The 27,951-nt window shown below is 42.7% G+C and overlaps 1 protein-coding gene across 1 annotated transcript; it reads right to left on the reverse strand.

Annotated features, from left to right (window-relative positions):
- Positions 1 to 5,484: 5,484 nt before the first annotated feature.
- Positions 5,485 to 21,803, reverse strand: LOC138981352 (uncharacterized). Its single transcript, XM_070354239.1, has 5 exons — positions 21,749 to 21,803; positions 17,284 to 17,580; positions 12,457 to 12,899; positions 8,939 to 9,149; positions 5,485 to 7,923 (listed from the first exon to the last, which is right to left on the reverse strand). Exons 2-5 carry the CDS (start codon positions 17,578 to 17,580, stop codon positions 7,441 to 7,443), a joined length of 1,434 nt encoding a protein of 477 aa, XP_070210340.1. The 5' UTR covers positions 21,749 to 21,803; the 3' UTR covers positions 5,485 to 7,440.
- Positions 21,804 to 27,951: the final 6,148 nt, after the last annotated feature.

A 27,951-nucleotide genomic window follows, 5' to 3' on the forward strand; every position in this document is an offset into this window, starting at 1 on the left:
AACTTGACTAAATGTAAAAAGAATAGAGATAAAGAAAAGCGTGCTATCCTTCTCAGCGCAACTACTACCCCGCTCTTCTTGTCAATTTCACTGCGTGTGCATCGAGCGGTGGACTGACGATGCTACGAGTATACGCTCTTGCTGTAAAAATGTAGTGAGTTCAGTTTCATTCTGTTAGTTCGACAGCTTCACTAAATGTTGTAATTTCGCCTTACGCGACTTGTTTCTTTTAGCATCAGACATTTGTTAAAAGATAAGCTGAAAGATATTCGCGCGGCTGGATATTAAGGCAATTCACTGACCAATGGCCGTCTTACCTCAACAGCTACAAATGGATGCCTTGACATTTTAAACACATTATGAAGAAAGGACAGAAAAAAGGAGTGACATAGTGGGGACGGGGGTGTGATGTGTCCTTGATCTTGACATTTCAAACACATTATGAAGAAAGGACAGAAAAAAGGAGTGACATAGTGGGGACGGGGGTGTGATGTGTCCTTGATCTTGACATTTCAAACACATTATGAAGAAAGGACAGAAAAAAGGAGTGACATAGTGGGGACGGGGGTGTGATGTGTCCTTGATCTTGACATTTCAAACACATTATGAAGAAAGGACAGAAAAAAGGAGTGACATAGTGGGGACGGGGGTGTGATGTGGCCTTGACCTTGACATTTCAAACACATTATGAAGAAAGGACAGAAAAAAGGAGTGACATAGTGGGGACGGGGGTGTGATGTGGCCTTGATCTTGACATTTCAAACACATTATGAAGAAAGGACAGAAAAAAGGAGTGACATCGTGGGGACGGGGGTGTGATGTGGCCTTGACCTTGACCGACATGCATGGGTAAGCGGAACTGTGTTGTGTTTCTTTACTTGATACCGTTGACGCAGGACGCGTCAGCTAGGTGTCAGGACATGCTTGCAAGAAGAAACAAGTCGCGTGAAGCGATATAAAAACATTTAGTCAGTCGGTATCAAACTAAAAGATCAACACGACAAACCAGTCCCGGGGTCACGCTCGTCTCCGCGAAGCATGCGAACGAGTAGTACTGAACCTATTTCCTTTCATTCTGAGCTCATTTTTAGAGTAAACACGACATAATTATCTATATATTTTTGAATTCAGGAGAAGATGAGGGATACAATGCAATCAATGTTTAATCGTCTTCTGAAAATTCGATTTTTATGAAAACTTTAATGAGAAAACTAAATAACTAATTTAAATGCAATCCCATAGTCCGGACTTCGTCGAAGATTGCTTGACCAAAATTTCAATCAATTTGGTTGAAAAATGAGGGTGTCACAGTGCCGCCTCAACTTTCACAAAAAGCCGGATATGACCTCATCAAAGGCATCTCTCCAAAAACTGAAACAAGTGTCTGGGGATATCACACCCAGGAACTTACATGTGAAGTTTCATGAAGATCAGTCCAGTAGATTTCTTGGAATCACTTTACACACACACACACACACACACACACACACACACACACACACACACACACACACACACACACACACACACACACATACATACATACACCACGACCCTCATCTCGATTCCCCCTCTATGTTAAAACATTTAGTCAAAACTTGACTAAATGTAAAAAAGGGGAAAAGGGAACAACAATTTAGAAAAGAAAGAAAAATAAATTTGATAATACATATCAGAAATAGATGTGTCGTATGTAAATCTATTTAATCTCTGATTGGGAATTGGGAATACATATCAGAATATGATATGTCTTGTCCTTGTGTGAATCTGTTTAATCTCTCGGTAGGAATTGGGAATACATATCAGAAATAGATGTGTCTTGTCCATGTATGAATCTGTTTAATTTTTGGGTGGCCTCCGGTGTTTAATATTTGGGTGGCCTCCCCACCCCGGCTGATAAATCTTCTTCCACAAGATTCGCAGCGGTTTTCAAAAGGTTCTTGTAGCTTTGCTTATGTGGTTCTGTTTATCACTCCCACCCACCCCCTATCCCCCTTTCAGCACCAACCTCACACCACTTTCTTTCTTTCTTTATTTGGTGTTTAACGTCGTTTTCAACCATTCAAGGTTATATCGCGACGGCTCACACTACTGTCAATTAACATTGTTAGAGTACTGACAGAAATACAGACACAGATTTTTCTCAGTTCAATCATACAGAATATAGTGTTGACATTGCCACACTGTTAAATTGAATACATTGCATAATATAAAAACATCCAAAACATTTGATGACAAAAGGGATTAACATGTGTTTGCAAGCAGACAAGCATAGCAGGTCGACGGTAGTGGTGCTGGTAAAAAAAGCAATCGCTGCACAGGGTCATTGACCTTTGGCCAAATTAACGGCTCATTTATTTGAACTTGCGAATTCCAAACATCTTATCTCTATGTAGAATCCAGTCAATTTACCCTAACGATGGTTTGCAAGTTATAAGCTCGACAAAGTATCAGATGACCGCTACCGGGTTTTCCTGTTATCTGTCAAAGCGTAGCTCTGCGGTAACTCGCTGTGTCACAGAGGAAATGGGGTACTAGCTGCTTCAAAGTACCTTTCTGTCACTATACTTGACACGGTGGCAGCTCTTTAAGTAGCTCAGATGAATTAAGGACAAAACCAAAATAAAAGTATAGTATAATAAAACGCACACACTTGTTTGCCTAGACCACAGAGCAAGAAAGGAAGGAGATGCGTTCGTTAAACTGTCGGTTTTCACGACGAACTTTTCAATGGGCGGCCGAGTTCCCCCTGTGTTACATAGTGCTTAAAAGTAGAAGGGATATTTCCACGACGAACACTCGACTATGTTTGATGTTTTCAATCGGCGGTCGAGATTCGTATGTGCATACGCATGCGGATTCGGCGTAAGTGCAAATACTCGCCATGAAATCCTTACGACAAAGACTGTGCAGGACTGTGCTGAAAGACCGGCACGGTTGGCCTAGTGGTAAGGCGTCCGCCCCGTGATCGGGAGGTCGTGGGTTCGAACCCCGGCCGGGTCATACCTAAGACTTTAAAATTGGCAATCTAGTGGCTGCTCCGCCTGGCGTCTGGCATTATGGGGTTAGTGCTAGGACTGGTTGGTCCGGTGTCAGAATAATGTGACTGGGTGAGACATGAAGCCTGTGCTGCGACTTCTGTCTTGTGTGTGGCGCACATTATATGTCAAAGCAGCACCGCCCTGATATGGCCCTTCGTGGTCGGCTGGGCGTTAAGCAAACAAACAAACAAACAAACTGTGCTGAAATCGTGTATTAGCCCTGTGCAGCGCTTGATTCTTTTTTCTGACGTCACGGACCCATCACCATCGCCAAGCCACCACTGCTGCTATGTCTCACTAATGTTTGTCACAGCATGCTGAAGATGTGGGATAAAATCCCCCCGACGCTGACGAGTGTTAATGGCCGAGACTGAAAAAAACCAGCGAGAGATGTAAAGGAGCACGAAGAGACGACGAGATGATTTCCTGGTTCCGGCAAAATCAATGTCGTCTCAGTGCTGCTTATCACCTCGAATTTCTCATCGGGTGGACTATTCTAGGGAACGTTTTTCACTGACTGGTGATTGTAAGTATATACCTGAGAGATCAGTAATTTAGAGCAAAGTGGACTTGTGCTCACAATCAGGATCGTCTAGACAAAAGAACCGTGCGTTACTTACCCAACCAAATGGAACAGAATGGTTCGTGACACAGACGTTTAGGTGAGGGAAATACCCATGGGCGTTCAGCGCCAGACAAATGTACTTCCACTTTATTCTTCTCGAAGAACCATGCTGATAAGAAAGTACAGATTGAACATTAGATACAGACATGGGGATTACCTTGTGATTACCGGCACGGTTGGCCTAGTGGTAAGGCGTCCGCCCCGTGATCGGCAGGTCGTGGTTCCAACCCCGGCCGGGTCATACTTAAGACTTTAAAATTGGCAATCTAGTGGCTGCCCCACCTGGCGTCTGGCATTATGGGGTTAGTGCTAGGACTGGTTGGTCCGGTGTCAGAATAATGGGACTGGGTGAGACATGAAGCCTGTGCTGCGACTTCTGTCTTGTGTGTGGCGCACGTTATATGTCAAAGCAGCACCGCCCTGATATGGCCCTTCGTGGTCGGCTGGGCGTTAAGCAAACAAACAAACCTTGTGATTCAGGAATATAATGAGGGGGGGTGAGAGAGAGAGAGAGGGAGAGGGGGGATGAGAGAGAGAGAGAGAGAAAGGGGATGAGAGTGAGAGAGGGGGGTGAGAGAGAGAGAGACGGGGAGAGAGAGAGATAGAGAGAGGGGGGTGAGAGAGAGAGGGGGGTGAGAAAGAGAGAGGGGGGTGAGAGAGAGAGAGAGGGGGGGTGAGAGAGAGAGAGGGGGGGTGAGAGAGAGGGGGTGAGAGAGAGGGGGTGAGAGAGAGGGGGGTGAGAGAGAGGGGGGTGAGAGAGAGAGGGGGTGAGAGAGAGAGAGGGGGGGTGAGAGAGAGAGAGGGGGTGAGACTGAGAGAGAGAGGGGGTGAGAGAGAGAGAGGGTGAGAGAGAGGGAGAGGGTGAGAGAGAGAGAGAGGATGAGAGAGAGGAGGGGTGAGAGAGAGAGAGGAGGGGGGGTGAGAGAGAGAGGGGGAGAGGGGGGCGAGGATATTCCATGACTGGTCAACATTGGAGGAGTAACGTAATAAGAGGCGTGTGTCTTGTCGCTCTTGGACATCACGAAACTGACAGCGAACTGAAAGACAAAGGTATTACAGGGTTCAATGACAAACATTAACATGTCAACCATAATGTCTTCACCCAGTCACATTATTCTCACACCGGACCAACCAGTCCGAGCACTATAACCCCATAATGCCACCGGCACGGTTGGCCTAGTGGTAAGGCGTCCGCCCCGTGATCGGGAGGTCGTGAGTTCGAACCCCGGCCGGGTCATACCTAAGACTTTAAAATTGGCAATCTAGCGGCTACTCCGCCTGGCGTCTGGCATTATGGGGTTAGTGCTAGGACTGGTTGGTCCGGTGTCAGAATAATGTGACTGGGTGAGACATGAAGCCTGTGCTGCGACTTCTGTCTTGTGTGTGGCGCACGTTAAATGTCAAAGCAGCACCGCAGTGGTTGGCTGGGCGTTAAGCAAACAAACAAACAAACAAAAAAACCCATAATGCCAGACGCCAGGCGGAGCAGCCACTAGATTGCCAATTTTAAAGTCTTAAGTATGACCCGGCCAGGGTTCGAACCCACGACCTCCCGATCACGGGGCGGACGCCTTACCACTAGGCCAACCGTGAAATAAATGAAATGGAAGAGAACAAGAATAATTATTGTAATTTCGTTTATATTGTCTGCAAGTCTTCAACTTTTATGTTTACAGCAACACTGGTTAATTGAATGCAATACTCACACTCACTCCCTTGAACAATTCATTGTTCAAATAAAATATCACACTTGAAGGCACGCAGATCATCCACATGTTTGTTAACATTCGTATATATGACACAATTAAAAAGACAAAAAATTGTGCAGGTTGTTTAATAAAACTGCCTTTTTCAGACACACACTCACACAGTCATATTCTCACACACACACACACACACACACACACACACACACACACACACACACACACACACACACACGAACACACTATTTTTATCTGTACTGTCTGTGTCTGTCTCTCTCAATCTCTCTCTCTCTCTCTCTCTCTCTCTCTCTCTCTCTCTCTCTCTCTCTCTCTCTCTCTCTCTCTCTCTCTCTCTCTCTCTCAACAGACAGAAATCCAGCACATAATGGAACGGTATTCCAAAGCGTTTCACAATAGCGGAGGATGCACTCAACTCAACATCTCTTGGGACAATCAATGGTGAACGTTAAAGGAACACGAACCTTCATAGCAATTGTTCGGCCGTGTTTCCATAAAGCACCTCGTGAAGTCAATGTGTAGGACCACGCACAGTTTACAAGATGTGCCTCACTGCCACGACCTGCTGTCCTCATATGTCCAAAAACACCACGCACAGTTTGCAAGATGTGCCTCACTGCCACGACCTGCTGTCCTCATATGTCCAAAAACACCACGCACAGTTTGCAAGATGTGCCTCACTGCCACGACCTGCTGTCCTCATATGTCCCAAAACACCACGCACAGTTTGCAAGATGTGCCTCACTGCCACGACCTGCTGTCCTCATATGTCCAAAAACACCACGCACAGTTTGCAAGATGTGCCTCACTGCCACGACCTGCTGTCCTCATATGTCCAAAAACACCACGAACAGCCGTAGGTTTATTGCTGTTTGTTGACATATCGACGAATGACGAATGTACTAAATACCAATACATGCAAATCAGGCTTTGAAGCTGTCCACAAGTTCTTGATTTTGCTGCTGAATATACAGGGTGTCTAAAAAAAAAGTACCCGATTTTCTTTCAATACTACAGACAAGTCAGTAACTTTATTGAAATCATTTTTGCGTGATATTGTAGTCAGTTCATAGAAGTTTTGTCCCCAGTTCACAGCTTTCAGTTGAGATCGTCTGTTTCTTCACACCACGTGATCAATGTAGCCACCCCGTTTTCCAATGACAGACTGCATCCTCATTGCCATATTGTTCATTACACTGGGGAATGTTTCCTGTGGGATGTTCTGGATTTCTCTGAGAATGTGGTGGGGCTCCATCCTGTTGGAACCACTGTGTTGTCATTCGGATTCCATTGTCCCTTCTCTTAGTTTTTCCATTTCTCGGTACTGATGTTTCAATGTCTGTTGGGGTAAAAAAAAAAATGTTAGACACCCTATATATACAGCAGATTACCGTGAATGGACTACTTATCAGTAATTTAAAAAAACGGACGCACGGCTGTCAATGGCTCCCGTCAATGAGTGTGGTGGGTGGGGCACCGGAGGGGGAGATTTGAGTTGTTGTTTTCTGAGGTCCCTTCAATCGTTATGGCTTTGAGGGACAGCAAAATGGACAGACAAAAGGAAGGGAGAAGCTTGATAATCCACTGTTGAGTGAAGCAGTGAGATAATCCGCCAGTCAGTGAAGAAGCAAGACAATCCACTAGTCAGTGAAGAAGCAAGACAATCCACTAGTCAGTGAAGAAGCAAGACAATCCACTAGTCAGTGAAGAAGCAAGACAATCCACTAGTCAGTGAAGAAGCAAGACAATCCACTAGTCAGTGAAGAAGCAAGACAATCCACTAGTCAGTGAAGAAGCAAGACAATCCACTAGTCAGTGAAGAAGCAAGACAATCCACTAGTCAGTGAAGAAGTAAGACAATCCACTAGTCAGTGAAGAAGCAAGACAATCCACTAGTCAGTGAAGAAGCAAGACAATCCACTAGTCAGTGAAGAAGTAAGACAATCCACTAAACAGTGAAGGAGCGAGATAATCTACTATATTAGTATATAGTCAGCAAAGAAGGGAGTAATCCACCAGTCAATAGATAGGATAGTCCACTAACAAGTCACTAGTCCGTGAAAAAACCCATGCGGTCATTCCTTGCGACCTTAGGCGGGTGGTTGGTGCGGAGGACGAGGTGACCGAAGGTGTCGCCGTACAGCTTGGCCATCTGCAAGGTGAGGCTGGACAGGTCAAAGCGGTGACACTGCCCCACGCGCCGCTCCGTGTGCGCACAGATCCTGTACTGGTGGGGGTTGACGGGACACATGCACGTGGCGTTGAAGGCGCAGGCCAGCCAGGGGTCGATCACCACGCGCTGCATGAAGGGCTCGTTGTGGAAGACGCTGAAGCCGGCCAGCAGCTCGGGGTAGGGCCAGTACAGGCACGCCGGGTCGCCGTAGAAGGCGAAGGTTGGCTGGACGGTGTGGTTGGGGATAGAGTCCTGACTGTTCAGGAACTGAGCCCCCCAGCGCCGCGCACCCGCCCAGAACGCGTCTAGGTCCATGTCCCGGAACCTGATGGACACGTCCATGTAGACCAGCACCTCGGCCTGCACGACAACGACACGAACCAACACTTTATTGTCTTCTTTCATTAGAGCAACCAACACTTTATTGTCTTCTTTCATTAGAGCAACCAACACTTTATTGTCTTCTTTCATTAGAGCAACCAACACTTTATTGTCTTCTTTCATTAGAGCAACCAACACTTTATTGTCTTCTTTCATTAGAGCAACCAACACTTTATTGTCTTCTTTCATTAGAGCAACCAACGCTTTATTGTCTTCTTTCATTAGAGCAACCAACGCTTTATTGTCTTCTTTCATTAGAGCAACCAACACTTTATTGTCTTCTTTCATTAGAGCAACCAACACTTTATTGTCTTCTTTCATTAGAGCAACCAACACTTTAATGTCTTCTTTCATTAGAGCAACCAACACTTTATTGTCTTCTTTCATTAGAGCAACCAACACTTTATTGTCTTCTTTCGTTAGAGCAACCAACACTTTATTGTCCTCTTTCATTAGAGCAACCAACACTTTATTGTCTTCTTTCATCAGAGCAACCAACACTTTATTGTCCTCTTTCATTAGAGCAACCAACACTTTATTGTCTTCTTTCATTAGAGCAACCAACATTTGAATGTCTTCTTTCATTAGAGCAACCAACACTTTATTGTCTTCTTTCATTAGAGCAACCAAATTTTTAATGTCTTGCTTAATGACAGGAACCAACACTTTATTGCTTGTTGTAAAAACATAGACACACAAATATAGCAAACAAGGACAAGTAACACAGAAAGTAAACTTAAAAATTGAATGCACTGGTGCTCATTTGGTTATGACCTCGTGTGGATGTTGAAACAAGGTAAAATGAGATATGAAATAATGCTTGAGAACTATGCAAGAATTTTAAACACGATGCTCTTACACACATTTTTTCGTCGAACACACATGGTTCGCTGGAACTCACAGACGCACCAACCCCCATCTCTCCTCCTGTCAAAAACATTACCTCCACCCATTACCTCTCACCCCCCCCCTCCCCCAACACTCACACACGCACCTTATGCAGCAGAGCCTTGATGATGGCTGGTTTCCAGGCGTAACACATGAGATGCCTGGCATGGGGAGGTAAGACGGAGATAGGCATGGACCGGACGGAACAGTTACAGTTCTTCTCCACGCGACGTCTCTCCGTGGGCTTGAGGCCCAGGTCGTAGTACAGGAAGCTGTAGGAGTCTGGGTGGAGCTTGGGAAGGATGTATTTCCTCATGCTGCACACAATACACACTTCACAATACACACTTCACAATACACACTTCACAATACACACTTCACAATACACACTTCACAATACACACTTCACAATACACACTTCACAATACACACAATATAGACTCAACAATACACAATATAGACTTCACAATACACACTTCACAATACACACTTCCCAATACACAATATAGACTTCACAATACAGTAGTAGAAGCTGTAGGAGTCTGGGTGGAGCCTGGGCAGGATGTATTTCCTCATGCTGCACACAATGCACACTTCACAATACCCAATACACAATACACACTTCACAATGCAAAATACACACTACACAATACACACTTCAAAAGACACACTGTAAACAATACAGTAGTAGAAGCTTTAGGAGTCTAGGTGGAGCTGGGCAGGATGTATTTCCTCATGCTGCACACAGTACACACTTTACACTTCACAATTGCCACTTTGGTTTTTTGGTACGCGGGTAAGTGGAATGTGCTGTTACCTCACGTAAACCAATAGCCGATCTGAGGGGGGGGGGGGGGGGGTACTTTAAGCTTTACATGGGTAGGAAGGCGTCCCTAATGTTGCGGTTTGAAAGGCTTTCGACGGGCGCAGTGGCGTACGTAGTAGATAAGACATCGGCCTCCTAATCGGAAGGTCGTGAGTTCGAATCCTGGCCCCGGCCGCCTGGTGGGTTAAGGATGGAGTATTTTCCCGATCTCCCAGGTCAACTTATGTGCAGACCTCCTAGTGCCGTATCCCGCTTCTTGTGTAAACGCAAGCACAAGACCAAGAAGAATATCATTAGTCTCAAATTGGGCGACAGGAGCTATATTACCTCTCTGCGCATGACCGCGCATAACAAGATATAATTTTACTGGGTGTGAACTGAGAGTGTTGGTCTGGGCGACAGGAGCTATATCACCTCTCTGCGCATGACCGCACATAACAAGATATTATAATTTTATTGTGTGTGAACTGAGAGTGTTGGTCTGGGTGCCGATCTGATGACGTGGTGTTTGGCGCAATACCCTGCATTAACCGAGTCTGTTGCAATGCGTGATTTGGGGCCACTATGATATCACAAAAGTCTGTTGCAATGCGTGATTTGGGGCCACTATGATATCACAAAAGTCTGTTGCAATGCGTGATTTGGGGCCACTATCATATCACAAAAGTCTGTTGCAATGCGTGATTTGGGGCCACAATGATATCACAAAAGTCTGTTGCAATGCGTGATTTCGGGCCACTATCATATCACAAAAGTCTGTTGCAATGCGTGATTTGGGGCCACTATCATATCACAAAAGTCTGTTGCAATGCGTGATTTGGGGCCACTATCATATCACAAAAGTCTGTTGCAATGCGTGATTTGGGGCCACTATCATAACACAAAAGTCTGTTGCAATGCGTGATTTGGGGCCACTATCATATCACAAAAGTCTGTTGCAATGCGTGATTTGGGGCCACTATCATATCACAAAAGTCTGTTGCAATGCGTGATTTGGGGCCACTATCATATCACAAAAGTCTGTGGCAATGCGTGGTTTGGGGCCACTATGATATCACAAAAGTCTGTTGCAATGCGTGATCTGGGGCCACTATGATATCACAAAAATCTGTTGCAATGCGTTATTTGGGGCCACTATGATATCACAAAAGTCTGTTGGAATGCGTGATTTGGGGCCACTATGACATCACAAAAGTCTGTTGCAATGCGTGATTTTGGGACCACTATTATATCACAAAAGTCTGTTGCAATGCGTGATTTGGGGCCACTATGATATCACAAAAGTCTGTTGGAATGCGTGATTTGGGGCCACTATGATATCACAAGTCTGTTGCAATGCGTGATTTTGGGGCCACTATCATATCACAAAAGTCTGTTGCAATGCGTGATCTGGGGCCACTATGATATCACAAAAGTCTGTTGCAATGCGTGATCTGGGGCCACTATCATATCACACAAGCCGTTGAACGATGACATTTTTTTCTTTGTCAGCATGTACATTCTGCCAGAAATTATCTGCACATGTTGTTGTTGTTTTGTTGTTTTGTTTTTTTCCATTAATGTATTTGACGACGTCATATCCGTCAGTAAAATAAGTTGAGACTGTTGCGATCGCATTTTTCAATCCATTTTATTCACATTTTAGTCAAAAATTCTTTCAAAATTGCAATAACACACACAAAAGTGGTTCCATAACATTCCTTTTGAATTAAAAAATATAATATCGTGCTAAAAAAAAAAACCACGGAAATCCGTGTTATGCAAATTAGGTTCCCTGTTTACATAATAACGAGACAACGCTGTCTCCACCGAAGGGTTTCGGTGTCGACTTTTCCGTTCAGGTTTGTTGAGGACAAAACCCTTATATCAAACATGGTCTATTGAGACACTCACTTGTAGACGATATTAAAGCAATGCTGTGAGAATGAAGTAAATGAAGCGAGGTACAAGACACTCACTTGTAGACCAGAGTAATGCTGTGAGAATGAAGTAAATGAAGCGAGGTACAAGACACTCACTTATAGACCAGAGTAATGCTGTGAGAATGAAGTAAATGAAGCGAGGTACACGACACTCACTTGTAGACCAGAGTAATGCTGTGAGAATGAAGTAAATGAAGCGAGGTACAAGACACTCACTTGTAGACCAGGGTAATGCTGTGAGAATGAAGTAAATGAAGCGAGGTACAAGACACTCACTTGTAGACCAGAGTAATGCTGTGAGAATGAAGTAAATGAAGCGAGGTACAAGACACTCACATGTAGACCAGAGTAATGCTGTGAGAATGAAGTAAATGAAGCGAGGTACAAGACACTCACTTGTAGACCAGAGTAATGTTGTGAGAATGAAGTAAATGAAGCGAGGTACACGACACTCACTTGTAGACCAGAGTAATGCTGTGAGAATGAAGTAAATGAAGCGAGGTACAAGACACTCACTTGTAGACCAGGGTAATGCTGTGAGAATGAAGTAAATGAAGCGAGGTGCAAGACACTCACTTGTAGACCAGAGTAATGCTGTGAGAATGAAGTAAATGAAGCGAGGTACAAGACACTCACTTGTAGACCAGAGTAATGCTGTGAGAATGAAGTAAATGAAGCGAGGTGCAAGACACTCACTTGTAGACCAGAGTAATGCTGTGAGAATGAAGTAAATGAAGCGAGGTACAAGACACTCACTTGTAGACCAGAGTAATGCTGTGAGAATGAAGTAAATGAAGCGAGGTACAAGACACTCACTTGTAGACCAGGGTAATGCTGTGAGAATGAAGTAAATGAAGCGAGGTGCAAGACACTCACTTGTAGACGAGTGCCTGCGACTCGTTGTAGTGGTTGGAGGAGGCGGCCGTGATGAAGATGTACCTCTTGCTCTCCACGTCCCGCCCAATGTCCAGCACCTGCCTCAGCTGGTCAGCTGTCACCTGCATGTGTTTGGGGGCCACCAGCTGACGAACACGCTGCTTGGGTGAGGTGTGGAAGGCGGTGGGGCAGGAGGTGTCAATGCAGGTACCCCGGGTGTTGTTGACAGCGGCCAGCACGCTGCAGTGCCGGGTACCCACCACCCCGTGGTCCCTCCCCGCCGCCTCCATCCGCATCTCCAACACCTGGGTGTAGGCTGCGATCTCCGCCTCGCTGATACCCGGGGTGCCGGGTGCTGATTGCCCGGGCTTGGTCTTTATCTCTCGCCCTGTCTCCACAGGCCCGGCTTGTGTTGCTGGGGACTCTCGTCCCGACCCTCGGGCCTGAAACAGAGAAATTTCACTGTTACGCCCTCACGGCAAAGCCATTTTTATGGGCATGTTCCCGGGTTGTAACCCGACTTTATAGAAGAGATAACAAAAAAAATGAAAAGGTGTCATCAATCCTGAAAAACCAGACGAACCAACCTCAACCGAACCACACATACACAAAAAGAGGGAAAAAAGAGGCCATAATCGAACCCGGATTTCCGGCATATACTGGAAGAATCCCACCCATGTTAGGATCACCAGTCCAGTGCTCTACCACCTGAGCTACCCGGTCCCCCGGGCCTGAAACAGCGGTCAGTGACCCTTCAAGACCTAAAACAGCGGTCACTGATCCTTAAAGACCTAAAACAGCGGTCAGTGATCCTTAAAGGTCTGAAACAGCGGTCAGTGATCCTTAAAGGTCTGAAACAGCGGTCAGTGACCCTTAAAGGTCTGAAACAGCGGTCAGTGACCCTTAAAGGTCTGAAACAGCGGTCAGTGACCTTTAAATACCTGAAACAGCGATCAGTGACCATTAAAGGCCTGAAACAGCGGTCAGTGACCCTTAAAGGCCTGAAACACCACGCGCATACACACTCCCACTCATTAGCAAGTGCTTCCATCCCCCTGCCACTGAGATGTTCATATACCCCCCTGGACAAGCTCACACCATGTCCGTCTCCTCTCTAGACTGTACATACACTCAACAAGAAAAAGAAAGACTAAATGCAAATTTCATACACAACCCTATGGCTCAATCAAAGCTGAAGCAACTATACAAAAAAGACACATTCAAACAACGAATCTAACTTCACCTCTAACAGTCTATAAAGATGGCAAGGACAATTTACAAGGATTCGCGAAAAAGGTGCGTTTTAAGGGAACTGCGGAAAGAGTCCTTAGAAGCAGAATGGCGAACGGAGGAAGGGAGAGAATTCCAGACAATGGCAGCCGCAGAAGCAAACGAGCGATCTCCAAAAAAAGGCAAGCTTCGCTCGAGAGTTTCCAGTTTGCGACTGTCAGCGCGTGAGCGGAGGTTGTAGTCAGAGGGATTGTCATATGTGACGAGCAGTTCCTTGAGGTATTTAGGGCCATCTTCAAATTTGGCAGAGAAACAGATACAAGCAAGCTTGTATCTGATACGAGCGGACACGGGAAGCCAATGAAGGGAACGAAGAAGTGGTGTGACATGATCAAACTTCTTAGAACGATATATCAATTTGGCGGCAGAGTTTTGTACCTTTTGGAGTGACTCGACAAGTTTTTGATCACAGCCATAGAACAGGCTGTTGCAATAGTCTATTCTGGATAGAACTAGAGAACAGGCTAGAGTTTGAGCGGCTTGGGGGGAAAAATAGTGGCGGATAGAACTGATTTTCCTTAAGTTATTGTACGCAATTGTGCGGATGTTTTGGACGTGCTGGGAAAGGTTGAGGAAGTGGTCGAAGGTAACGCCAAGATTAGTCACAGAAGAGACAAAGTTGACGTCGCTATCGCCGACATGAATGCTAGAAGGCAAAGAATTTTCAGGGAAAGATCTGTACTGGGACCTGACAAGCATGGATTATCAGCTGTACAGAGAGGACAGTTTCTTGTCGTTTGGTTTGGTGCGTACCGAAACTTGTGAGCGTTGATTTCGGATACTCCTGCGCGGAAACGAGTAAGAGCAACTCTGTACTTAATATCTTCGATTAATTCAATGTATTTATCTTTTTCCAAGCATGTTTTGCAACAATTATAAATGTCGAAACGTTCACTGAATTCTAAAAAGGAGAACCATTCTTGACAAAAACAATCTTGTAAACGTCTTTTAAACTCTTGTAAGAAACACTTCTCATTCCCAACCATTCCGTTCATCCACACAGCAACAAAACCATTACAACATAAAAGACTCTGCACATGTGAGACCCAATTTGTGTGGCCCTTCGATGCCAAATTACATAAAGCTTTCAATCTTGGAATATCTTAAATCAGGTTGCTTCAGCAGTGTAAACCAGTATTTCACACATATGACTGCAGAGTTAATATACAGCGGATGTCTTCCCAATTCACCATACACAATGTTGTTTGGAGTTCGAATTGTCACTTTCAGAAACTTTTTACACGCAAACAGGTGGACCCTTTCCACAGAGTCATACTTTCCATATCCCCATAGCTCTGAACCATACAAGAGCATAGGGGCGATCCGTGCGTCAAACAGTTTGAAAAACACCTTTGCCGAATGGCAGCCAAGTCTGTTCAGTAATCTAACGATTTCGATCACTCCCTTTTTCGCCATGGTTGTCTTTGTTTCTACTGCAATGTTCCGGCTCAGTTGGGTGGAAAGGGTTACACCGAGATATTTAAACGAGAGAGAGAGAGAGAGAGAGAGAGAGAGAGAGAGAGAGAGAGAGAGAGAGACAGAGACAGAGAGAGATAAGACAGACAGAGAGACAGAGACAGCGAGAGAGAGAGAGATGATGATGATGATGATGGAACTTTATTTTTCAAGGATAGAGGTTTAAGGCGACGCCTTTTCTTACAACCGGTCCTTACTTCTAATACTGACAAATGTCTAATAAATGATAAACAAGTACAACAACATGACAAATAAACAAATTAAACGAACAAACCACCAAGCAAACAATCGGACAAATAAGCAAACAAGCAAATAAACACAAACAACAAAATGACAAAGTAAGCATACATAGAAAATTAAAAAATTAAAACCATACAAATCGAAAGCGAAACATGCAACATGCTACTTGAGGTTACACACGTATGTAAAGAGAGAGAGAGAGAGAGAGAGAGAGAGAGAGAGAGAGAGAGAGAGAGAGAGAGAGAGAGAGAGAGAGAGAGAGAGAGAGAGAGAGAGAGAGAGAATGACAATGACATTTCTTCATTTAACGAGGATAATAGATTAAGCAGTGATCTGCTTTTTTATATCCAGCCCTCGTCATAAAGAGGCACTAACTAAAGACAAACAAAACACTCCTACATTTTAACAGATAACTGAAATAAGAACACACAATACATATGTACACAAAATGCATTACATAGAAGGAAATTGCGAGTTCATTTAGCGGTATAGAGCAGATTGCACTGACGCAACAAAGTTTAAAACACAATGCTCTTAGCCATACATTTCATTTGAAAGGAAATCAATAAAACAAGCAATACATTGCACAGATCATCACACATCTAAATGGTTGTTTGTTTTTAGGTCCCTTCATCCGAAAAGGGGTCTGTGAACATTATACTAACCAAAAAAGAGGGAAGGGCATGTTAAATACTAACAAAATGAACAACATTTATTTTGACTGCATTTCATAAGACAAATATCTGCTTTTAAAAACATTTGTGCTCGTGGTTTGCCGCAGGAAAGTCAGAATAGAGTTCCAGAGACTGATACCTGAATAAACTAAACTGGATTTAAATAAGTCTATCCGAGGAAAAGGAGTGTTCAATCTCATATATATTGGCGTGAATTCCTCATGGTAAATTTGGCACGTAGAGTTTCAGGTACACATCCAGTGATAATTTTGCTCATGGGGGTACCTTTATTATAGCCTTGTCTTTCCTTCAGAGGGAGAATGCCTAAGTTTATGTAGTCTAACTCACACAGAGTTGTTTTCTTTATTAAGACTACTTTGAGCGCTCGTTTGTGTAATCTAATTATTGGTTTTAATGAATTATCACTTGCCGAGTCCCATAAGGTTGATGAGTAATCAATGACAGACTAAATATCAGCATCAAAGAATAATTTCCTGGCTTCCAAATTCAGGAAGTGCTTGATTCAAGATAAGAGAGAGAGAGAGAGAGAGAGAGAGAGAGAGAGAGAGAGAGAGAGAGAGAGAGAGAGAGGGAGAGGGATAGACAAAGAGGGATGAACAGACAGAGACAGATGGATAGACAAAGAGAGAGGGATAGACAGAGAGGGATGAACAGACAGAGACAGAGAGATAGACAAAGAGAGAGGGATAGACAGACAGAGACAGAGAGATAGACAAAGAGAGAGGGATGAACAGACAGAGACAGAGAGATAGACAAAGAGAGAGGGATAGACAGACAGAGACATAGACAAAGAGAGAGGGATAGACAGAGAGGGATGAACAGACAGAGACAGAGAGATAGACAAAGAGAGAGGGATAGACAGAGAAGGATGAACAGACAGAGACAGAGAGATAAACAAAGAGAGAGGGATAGACAGAGAAGGATGAACAGACAGAGACAGAGAGATAAACAAAGAGAGAGGGATAGACAGAGAGGGATGAACAGACAGAGACAGAGAGATAGACAAAGAGAGAGGGATAGACAGAGAAGGATGAACAGAGACAGAGAGATAGACAAAGAGAGAGGGATAGACAGAGGAGGATGAACAGACAGAGACAGAGAGACACACAGAGAGACAAACACTGACCACTCCAGGATCCTTGACCAGGCCTGTTCCCGCAACCACTGGTTCCAATATTGGCGCCCCGACCTCTTCTACAGAGCCATCTGCAGCGTGCTGTCCAGCAGGATGTCCGATCAAAGGGGGTTGATGCACAGGGGACACAGCGGTGTTGTGGAGGTGGTTGAGCTGGGTATTGACCACAAGGACCAGCACAACGACGAGCACACACAGCAACACTGGCAGTCTGACCGTGGCGTGGACTGACCGCGCGCCAGGTAGCGTCATCTTCCACCCTCTGTGAAGATGGGACGGTCTATACATCTAAACTGGATTTGTGAAAAAGAGATTCATTGTTATTGCACATTTATTGATTACTCTGTGAAGATGGGACGGTCTGTGCATCTAGACTGGTTTTGTGAATAAGAGATTAATTGTTATTGTACATTTATTGATTACTCTGTGAAGATGGGACGGTCTATGCATCTAAACTGGATTTGTGAATAAGAGATTAATTGTTATTGTACATTTATTGATTACTCTGTGAAGATGGGACGGTCTATGCATCTAAACTGGATTTGTGAATAAGAGATTAATTGTTATTGTACATTTATTGATTACTCTGTGAAGATGTGACGGTCTATGCATCTAAACTGGATTTGTGAATAAGAGATTCATTGTTATTGTACATTTATTGATTACTCTGTGAAGATGGGACGGTCTATGCATCTAAACTGGATTTGTGAATAAGAGATTAATTGTTATTGTACATGTATTGATTACTCTGTGAAGATGTGACGGTCCATGCATCTAAACTGGATTTGTGAAAAAGAGATTCATTGTTATTGCACATTTATTGATTACTCTGTGAAGACGGGGCGGTCTATACATCTAAACTGGATTTGTGAAAAAGAGATTAATTGTTATTGTACATTTATTGATTACTCTGTGAAGATGGGACGGTCTATGCATCTAAACTGGATTTGTGAATAAGAGATTAATTGTTATTGTACATTTATTGATTACTCTGTGAAGATGGGACGGTCTATGCATCTAAACTGGATTTGTGAATAAGAGATTAATTGTTATTGTACATGTATTGATTACTCTGTGAAGATGTGACGGTCCATGCATCTAAACTGGATTTGTGAATAAGAGATTAATTGTTATTGTACATGTATTGATTACTCTGTGAAGATGTGACTGTCTATGCATCTAAACTGGATTTGTGAATAAGAGATTAATTGTTATTGTACATTTATTGATTACTCTGTGAAGATGGGACGGTCTATGCATCTACACTGGATTTGTGAATAAGAGAGTCATTGTTATTTTACATTTATTGATTACTCTGTGAAGATGGGACGGTCTATGCATCTAAACTAGATTTGTGAATAAGAGATTAATTGTTATTGTACATTTATTGATTACTCTGTGAAGATGGGACGGTCTATGCATCTACACTGGATTTGTGAATAAGAGATTCATTGTTATTGTACATTTATTGATTACTCTGTGAAGATGTGACATTCTATGCATCTAAACTGGATTTGTGAATAAGAGATTCATTGTTATTGTACATTTATTGATTACTCTGTGAAGATGTGACGGTCTATGCATCTAAACTGGATTTGTGAATAAGAGATTAATTGTTATTGTACATTTATTGATTACTCTGTGAAGATGTGACGGTCTATGCATCTAAACTGGATTTGTGAATAAGAGATTCATTGTTATTTTACATTTATTGATTACTCTGTGAAGATGGGACGGTCTATGCATCTAAACTAGATTTGTGAATAAGAGATTAATTGTTATTGTACATTTATTGATTACTCTGTGAGGATGTGACGGTCTGTGCATCTAGACTGGATTTGTGAATAAGAGATTAATTTGTAATGTACATTTATTGATTATTGTGTTAGTATATGCCTAGTCGATATTGTTACAAAGGTCATGTTGCGTTGTCGTAAGTGTGGTCTATAGGTTCTTATGTTTTTGTTTTTATATGCATTCAATGTTAAATTAGTGTGTTTTATTTATTGTTAAATTGTAAAACGCGGAAAGCACGGTTCGCGCAATATAAGCCCTCATTATTATTATTTTTAAGGCTGCAAGACACATTTTTCAGGAATTTAAACATTGAATAGAAATGTCGTGAATTTAGGTCCAAATACTTGGTTTAGGTTCTCAACATGTATAGATACTTGGAATATTGTAAAATCATTGTGCGATGCAATGTTAATAATAATAATAATAATGCAAACTTTTATAGCGATATTCTAGAGAAATGTCTACTCTTAGCGCTTTACAATACATACATCGACCAAGCATACTATACATGCACAGGCAAAGAAACCGACCAAACATAACCAACAAACTAAACATGCACAGGCAAAGAAAACGTCCAAACATACAATACACGCACAGGCAAAGATAACGACCAAACATAAACAAACATACTATGACCAAACATAACCAACATACTATACGCGCGCAGGCAAAGAGGACAATCAGCACATGTAATAATTACTGACAACTAATAATGCAGGCATACAATGACAGTCCAATACACAGCCTAAGCACAAGAACCACAGTAGGCTTCTATATAAAAACGTGTCAACGGTACTATTTACACACACACAAACAGTGCTGACACAAAGCGCAGGAAATATATATACACGTTATTTTAGGCACTAGGTAGGGGGTGAGGTGGGGCGGGATGGGGTGGGTGGGGAGATGCTGGAGGGGAAATCACTTGCGCTGAAAGAGGTGTGTTTTGAGATTTGTCTTGAATGTAGTGAGAGAATCTGTGTGTCTGAGAGGCAGAGGTAATCTATTCCAGGTCACAGGGGCTTGATAGGCGAAGGACCTCTCGCCACATGTCTTTGTTTGCACTGTGGGGAGTCGGAAGAGTCGAGTGTCGGCGGCGGAGCGAAGCTGACGAGAGGGGGTGTAGAGATTGAGGAGTTCTGACAAGTATTCTGGGGCAGAACCAGAAACGACGGCAAAAGAAAGAGAGGAGAGTTTGTATTCGATCCTTTTAGTGATTGGCAGCCAGTGTAGAGAGTGAAGAAGGGGTGTGGCGTGTTCATACTTGGAAGATTTGAAGACCAGGCGGGCAGCGTTATTTTGGATCCTTTGAAGTCTATCTAAAAGGTACTTAGGGAGACCGGCCAGAAGAGAATTGCAATAATCTATCTTTGAGAGGACTAAAGAACACACTAACGTTTTGGTTGCATCAGCGGTGAGGTAGTGACGGACTGAACTAATCTTGCGCAGCTCTAGATAGGCGGACTTGCAGATGTTAGAGATGTGTTTTTGGAAAGAGAGAGTTGGATCGAGAGTGACGCCAAGGCTGCGGACAGACGGAGAGAAAGAGATAGGTAGTTCGTTGACAGTGAGAGAGCAATAAAGTGATCATTTTTAAAGTGATTTCTTTATACTTGACATCATTTTGAAAACTTTCAACGAATAAAAACTTGAAACAAGGCGCTGGGACTTGGGCTTCGTTCTTACAACCTTCCACTCCTCCACTACACACTGTATGGCACTTTCACTTTCTGCTTCTCACATCTGGTCAGTATGTACTTCCAGCTTGCGTTGTGAAATCGAGAGAATGGTCTGTGACCTTATCCCTTGGGTCTGTTGCTTGTCAACCATGGAAACATGTCGTCGTGATACGCTTCTTTAAGACGACACAGCACTATGTCGTCGTGTTACGCTTCTTTAAGACGACACAGCACTATGTCGTCGAGTTACGCTTCTTTAAGACGACACAGCACTATGTCGTCGTGTTACGCTTCTTTAAGACGACACAGCACTATATCGTCGTGTTACGCTTCTCTAAGACGACACGTACAGCACTATGTCGTCGTGTTACCGCTTCTTTAAGACGACACAGCACTATGCCCACTGGCACTGTCCAGGTTCTTTCACAATCTGACACTGACCAACTTGTGACATGTCAACAACACACAGGACAGCATGACTTTATCACGGCATAATTATCCACCATCAGAAACACCAATCATGACATGTTATCCGGCCAAGAAGTGGAAGAGAAAGTCGACATTACAACACGGGTACTCTCCACTTTAAAGAAAAAACGTGTAATGACTGTGACACACAATAGTTTCGACCAACCCACCCGTACATCGTCGGTCTCGGCAAGCCGAATAAAAAGTATCGCTTTACTTTACCTTCGCACGTTGAACACACGAAGCTTTTTCACGAAGACATCGTACAGCAAACAGGGGCGTGTTTGCACGGAAACTCAATCTCCTTGGTTTCTTCCTTACACACCAGCGTATAATATTGTTCCAGTTTATCACGGCTCATATACACCCCTCTACACATTTTCACATTGCCACGTACTATGACACGCCCTGAACAGAGAATCAAATCGAATATTTTTTTTATTAGTTATTGTGAGTAAGAAAAGGGTGCCAATCCCCCATTCATACCCGGGGTAGAAGGGTATAATGCTCACCTGCTGAGCACCCGAGATAGACGGTGACACTCGCAGGGTCGCCCATGTATAAATTTGTCCCTTTCTTTACCATTTGTGAGGCTATAAATAGCGCTGAAAGGGTCTCATTCCAATAAAAGTAGGTACTTTTTGTTGGGGTGTGCTTTTGCTGATGTACAGGGAATGCATTTTCACGGACATGGAACTTTACAGTCTAATTTAGCGGCGGGTCACGCGCGTGACAAACATGCACCCTCCAAAATAACGCTCTTACCAGCACCCTCCAAAATAACGCTCTTCCCAGCACCCTCCAAAATAACGCTCTTACCAGCACCCTCCAAAATAACGCTTTTACCAGCACCCTCCAAAATAACGCTCTTACCAGCACCCTCCAAAATAACGCTCTTCCCAGCACCCTCCAAAATAACGCTCTTACCAACACCCTCCAAAATAACGCTCTTACCAGCACCCTCCAAAATAACGCTCTTACCAGCACCCTCCAAAATAACGCTCTTACCAGCACCCTCCAAAATAACGCTCTTACCAGCACCCTACAAAATAACGCTCTTACCAGCATCCTCCAAAATAACGCCTTTACCAACGGTTTGTCAGCTTGAAAACCACCCGACACACATTATACCCACAAAGCAAGGTGACATTTTCACTCTAGTACGCGCATACAAACAATGAACCCTCACCACTGTAGTGTCCTAGGCTTTTGCGCATCTTTGCGCAGTATCTAGATGTACATCCGGGAACTTTACACGCGATGTCTGCACGAGGCCCAAAGCCCTCACACCACAACTCTGTGCCTTTCTATTTCGATATTACACTGTTGAACTGGATCCGCCTCATGTTCACGTGTGCTTGTGCTGCTGTATGAACTCTCTCGCACTCAACACCAACAACATTACAACCACGACATGCGCGAAACCGTTGTGCGGCGTCAGTATCATAAATGTGACCCGCTTGAGTTTAAAGGGAACAAAACAACAACCTCTTGGCCGAAGCTGGCGGGTACGGGTCTTTAGAAAATGCGAACTTCAGCCCCTGAGTTTCACTGAAGCGTGTCGGAATGACTCGCTATGGTCGCTGTACCCGAGTAGTGTCTCAATGTTCGCCGGTTTGTTCAAGCGTGACACAGCCAAGCGTGTGTGTCGGGTACAGCATTCTTTCGGGTGAGCAATTTAGTTGGTTCGTTCAGGCGTGTCACCGAGCTAAACAGTCAGCTGTGCGAGTGTACAGCGTATCAGTGTCGCACCTAGGCCGGCAGCTTTCAGTCTTCAGAATACCCGCTTGGAGTGGGCAACACTTGTTCGTTTTTCTTCAGGGTCTAATCAATCCACAGCCTACCTCCCGAGTTGAGTAACACAAAATACAAACAAGAAAAATGTTCATTCAAAATGAACAGGCGTCCATGTTATTTTGATGACAAACATGTATTGATACAGTTTGTTGTATAATTTTGCAAGTGAATATGTGTTTATTGGCTGCATGTTTCACTAAAACGCAGTAAAATAAAAACTTTTTCGTTGCTTTTGTTGTTTCCTTTGATTGCAACCAAATGACTGAAAATTAAGTGGAAGACACTTTGAGATATAAGGAATCGGATAGGCCATGACACGAGAAGGTGTAGAAATCTGCTTGCAGACAGCTTTAACATGACATCACATATTGATATATTTTTTAAAGTTTTTGCATATTACCCCATTTTTGAGGTCACGTTTTAACTTTGGTTAAGTGTTTGCCCACAACTGACATTAGATTACATTTAAACATTTTACATTATTTTTCTAGCACATGTTCATGTTAGTCTGCGCCATCCATTGATCACAGAACATCCACATAGGAAGAAAAGGTGTTTGACTACTGAAATAAAAATGTTTAGAGAAATGTAGAAAGAGGTGAACAAAATGCAAGATGATTTGGTATGGAATTTAGTTGTATACGTGAATGAGGTGTGAAACGTATGCAGAAAGGAAGATGTTTATTTGCGATGAAAGAAAATAGATATAATAACTTCATACTGTAGTAAAAAAACAAAACAAAACAAAAACAACCAGTAATCAGCCAATCAATTTCAAATGTTCATTCAACAGTAACCATATACATTCGACAATGGTCCTCTGTAAATAAAAATTAAAAACAAATCTGCTTGGACAGAATTGTTGTTATTTTTGGGAATAAGAAAATATCAACTATCTTGAGATGCATCCTCTTGCACAAAAATAATGCAAGTTAAGGAGTTACGTCCATATGCGTAAAAAGTTAAGATGAATATATGGATCAACAATTACCTCCCCTACTTGCATTATATTTGGGCAAAGCTACAGGAATAGTGTAATGATATTTTAAAATAATTGTCACATTGCCTTAAACATTTGGATTTTGACATGGAGTATTTTACGTAATGTGTACATTTTAGACATGGCAACTGAAGGAAAAAAAAGTGGAGAAAAAAAACCTAACATTTTGTGGGACAAATTTTGTAAGTTGGGTGACGAAACCATGTAAACTTTTCCTTCACAACAGACAAAATTAAGAGGTTTTTCTTTTAACAAACACAAAGAAATATGTCTTTACCTTCGAACAAGCACAGAAAGTATGTGTTTTTGTTCATAAGACCATACATTTTGTTGTTGTGGAGATATATGGATTCAACTGCAGAAAATGTGAAACTTTGCTAACAATTCCCATACCTGACATTTTAAAAGTCTAAAAAATGCCTCCCACTAGCTTGTCACCAAATAAACAAAGTAGGTTGTAACAAAATTGCAGATTAATAAAAAAAATAGTTCAATCAATAGTATATGTCACACCTGACATTAAACTAGTAATTTCCATCACTATCCTTTTCAGGCATTAAAAATAGTTCAAAGCAGCTATAGCCCCACATGGAAGTAAGAGGCTCATTCACAAGCTAGTTAAAAGCTTTTCATTCTTTTTGTTTTTCTCAAAAGAAAGTTCATAGTATGACAACAGTATTCACAGCAGGCAGTTTTAAATCACTCAAGGGTCATTCTCAAGGTGTGTTCACGAAATACATTGTAATTTTAAACAGAGACAATTATCAGTTCACGCTTGAAGATGATTTTACTGACCAAGTTTCTCCCCATATATTTCATAACCCTGCAGGTGAAAATGGGAATACCAGCACAGAATGACTGTCAGTGAACATTTAATACCAACACTTCAAACTACATCAATGAAAATCAAAAAGTGGAAAAACTCATACTCTGATAATTGTTGTCCAAGTGTTTCAAACTACATCACTCATCATAAAACAGAAGCTGTGACTTGGATTTAGATAAAAATCAACACGCGGAAAAACTCATACTCTGATAATTGTTGTCTAAGTGTTTGTGTGGTTAAAAAAACAAACGTACCTGATCCTGAATAAAATCAGAGCAACCCATATGATCATTAAAATGTAACCATTCACTGGTCCATAGGTATACTCTTTTCAAAAAGGAGATGGGTATGGAAGAGGCAGTGCTTCTGTTAGTGATTCAAAGTGCCAGACATCCCATCCTAGTGCTGTGAAATGGATATAAATTATATATATATTCAATATTTCATGGAAGCTTACTAATATTTGCATGCAAACATACTGTGACAGTACTAATACAGTAAAAGCATTATTGAGGGTGAACAGCCTGCTTTACTTGGTTTCAGTGAGGAGTAACAATACTAACAATAACAATAACATGCCTAAGTTGTGAAATGTAAGTACTTAACTCCCCCCGGACACTGGCAAAATTCCAGCAGAATGTCCCCCACCTTCGCTGACGATTATCCACAGTTTATACAGGAAGTGTGCAGGTAGGTTGTCTGCCTCTGTGTCGGTTTTACCTCCGCGGTGTAGACGAAAAACTTTTCCACTTCTGCCACAGGGCGAAAAGTCTCGTTTTGGCACTTTAACTTGGCATATAACATCAAACATCACGTTAATCAACTGAATTGTGTGGCATTATACCTATGCGATTCATGTCACATTAGAAAAACTGCCGTAACGCAATAAAATTCCTGAGATGTTAGTATTATGCATAACACGGTAAAACATCGAGTTTTGGTGTCTGCGTTTTGGACGTTTTCGCTGGGATTACGGAGGGCTATTCACATCGTGTTAAACAACTTGTCGCAGTGAGCAAAACACCAGATAACGTCTGGAATTATGACAAGTTATTGCAGTGACTTAAACTCGAAGTTAGCTGTTGGTTTTGATGTGTTTCACTGCGTTTTCGTCTTGCTTTTGTTTCATAATGTTGTTGCTGTTGTTGTTACTGTTGGGAGCTATACATCACATTTTTGTTCCCCCAAAAATTTATTCTTGATTAATATCAGGACGCAAACCATCCCCTTTACTTCACACACACACACACACACACACACACACACACACACACACACACACACACACACACACACACACACACACAATCTACTCCTCAGTTTGCAGCGTGGCTTCGACACGCGCGGTCTGCTGTAAAAGGCCCTAATAGAAATCACCCGCTAGGTACACGCGCACTCAAGTTAACCTCTGCTTTGACCTGTGGCTGTGTGCCAAGAGAGAGCAGAACACACACGCCGTAGACAAGATAAATAGGTGCTTGATTTTGGTATTTTGATTTTACATAACATTAAACCTTTCTTGGGGTTCATGGTCATGGCAACAGCCATAATAATATTATATCATGTATAATATTACATTTCAGCATATGTGAATTACATGTCATCATAACAAACTGTCATACATTTTTATTCCTCATCATTCTGATTGATCACAACCAAACCTACTATCAGTGGACACATCCAAATGCAAGCGCCTGTTCTTGACAAATTGCCACAGTGACTGATCTAAAAATATAGGTCCTTTGCCGCCACGGACACTGTTTGGCCTGTAGGTAAAATGTACAATGTATTTTCTGATTTGTGCACAAAAGCTTTTTTTCTTTTTTTCTTTTTTTTAACATAACAATGTTTAATGTTACTGTATGTTTGAAAGACCATGGTCACATTTGTAAAACAAATGTTAAATAAAAAAATAAATAACATTTTGGTTCATGATTTTTTCCTACACCTGTGCTAAAACTAAGAAGTAAAAATGTCGGTATATAAGTCACTCAAAAACTTCAAAGTATGAATGGTTAGAGTTTGTTGCGGTTGACCCTGCACAGTTCGACCTACGATGTTTTTGTTGAACAATTTTGTCCAAAAAAAAAAGAAAAAAAAAGTAAGGGCAGTAACTCAAGACGTAAATGTGGTAGTGTCCCATAGGCAACCGCAGAGTTATCCTGTCCATAGGCAAGCGCTTACTTGATCCCAATTACTAGGCGTCTCCGGACGCCTAGAATAACATATTAATTAAAAATTAAAAATTACTGCGTCTTTTTAATCTAATTTCAAGCTTTAGAACGCACATGGGTCTATTGAGGTAATATGTGTAGCTTTTGTTCGGTTGGTTGCTTAGTTGCTTGTTTGTTTCTTACTCAGCGCGCTTCAATATAAACACTCATTTTGTAAAGAAAAGAAAAATGTCCCCTGTCACTATTCCCATGAGCTGTTACAATAACGCTGTTGAGAGCAACGCCTGTTGGACATGTGACCTTGAACCAGTCTGCGACCTGATGTGTAAAGCTACCTGTGCTTACGTCACAGGCAGTGGCGGAGGTGATTAACCCTCCATGATGCAATCATCACTGGAGTCAAGGAGGATTAATGAGGGGTTTCACTGCCATCGTGCCTGCAAAGTCTGGCTCGCTAGTCGTTCGCTTTGATAAAATGCCGGTGACGTCATTTCCTGTTTTGAAAAAGCCGGTGAAGATGTATGTTGTTTGGCTACGGTTCTGTGTCCGTGCGTGTGTGTGTGTGTGTGTGTGTATGTGCGCGCGCGCGCATGTGTGTGTGTGCGCGGGCGCGCGCGCGCGCGCGTGTGTGTGTGTGTATGTGTGTGCCAGTATGTGTGAGTGTGTAGGTGTGTGTGTGTGTGTGTGTGTCTGTCTGTCTGTCTGTCTGTCTGTCAATGTGTGTGTGTGTGTGTGTGTGTTCATCGAACCATCAGTTTGAGTCACACCAAATAAAAAGACAGTGGAAGAGAGCACCAACATTTCATTAATACGCCGTCAGTATTACGTTTTCTGTGGCTAGTGTTTTGTGTATTTTTGTGTGATATTTTCGGAAGGTTTGTTTTGTTTTTGTTGTGGGGAGCAACGCCTTTCGTTAGT

This window comes from Littorina saxatilis, linkage group LG12 (genome assembly GCF_037325665.1).
Source record: "Littorina saxatilis isolate snail1 linkage group LG12, US_GU_Lsax_2.0, whole genome shotgun sequence".
NCBI classification, from domain to species: domain Eukaryota; kingdom Metazoa; phylum Mollusca; class Gastropoda; order Littorinimorpha; family Littorinidae; genus Littorina; species Littorina saxatilis.

Excerpts from the sequence above, each read along its gene's own strand:
- LOC138981352 (XM_070354239.1), bottom strand. The coding sequence starts at position 17,580 with ATGTATAGACCGTCCCATCTTCACAGAGGGTGGAAGATGACGCTACCT. Across the intron at positions 9,150-12,456 it reads TCGCAGGCACTCGTCTACAA|CATGAGGAAATACATCCTTC; the intron begins GTGAGTGTCTTG and ends TATTGTGTGCAG. Across the intron at positions 7,924-8,938 it reads TCAAGGCTCTGCTGCATAAG|GCCGAGGTGCTGGTCTACAT; the intron begins GTGCGTGTGTGA and ends GTTGTCGTGCAG.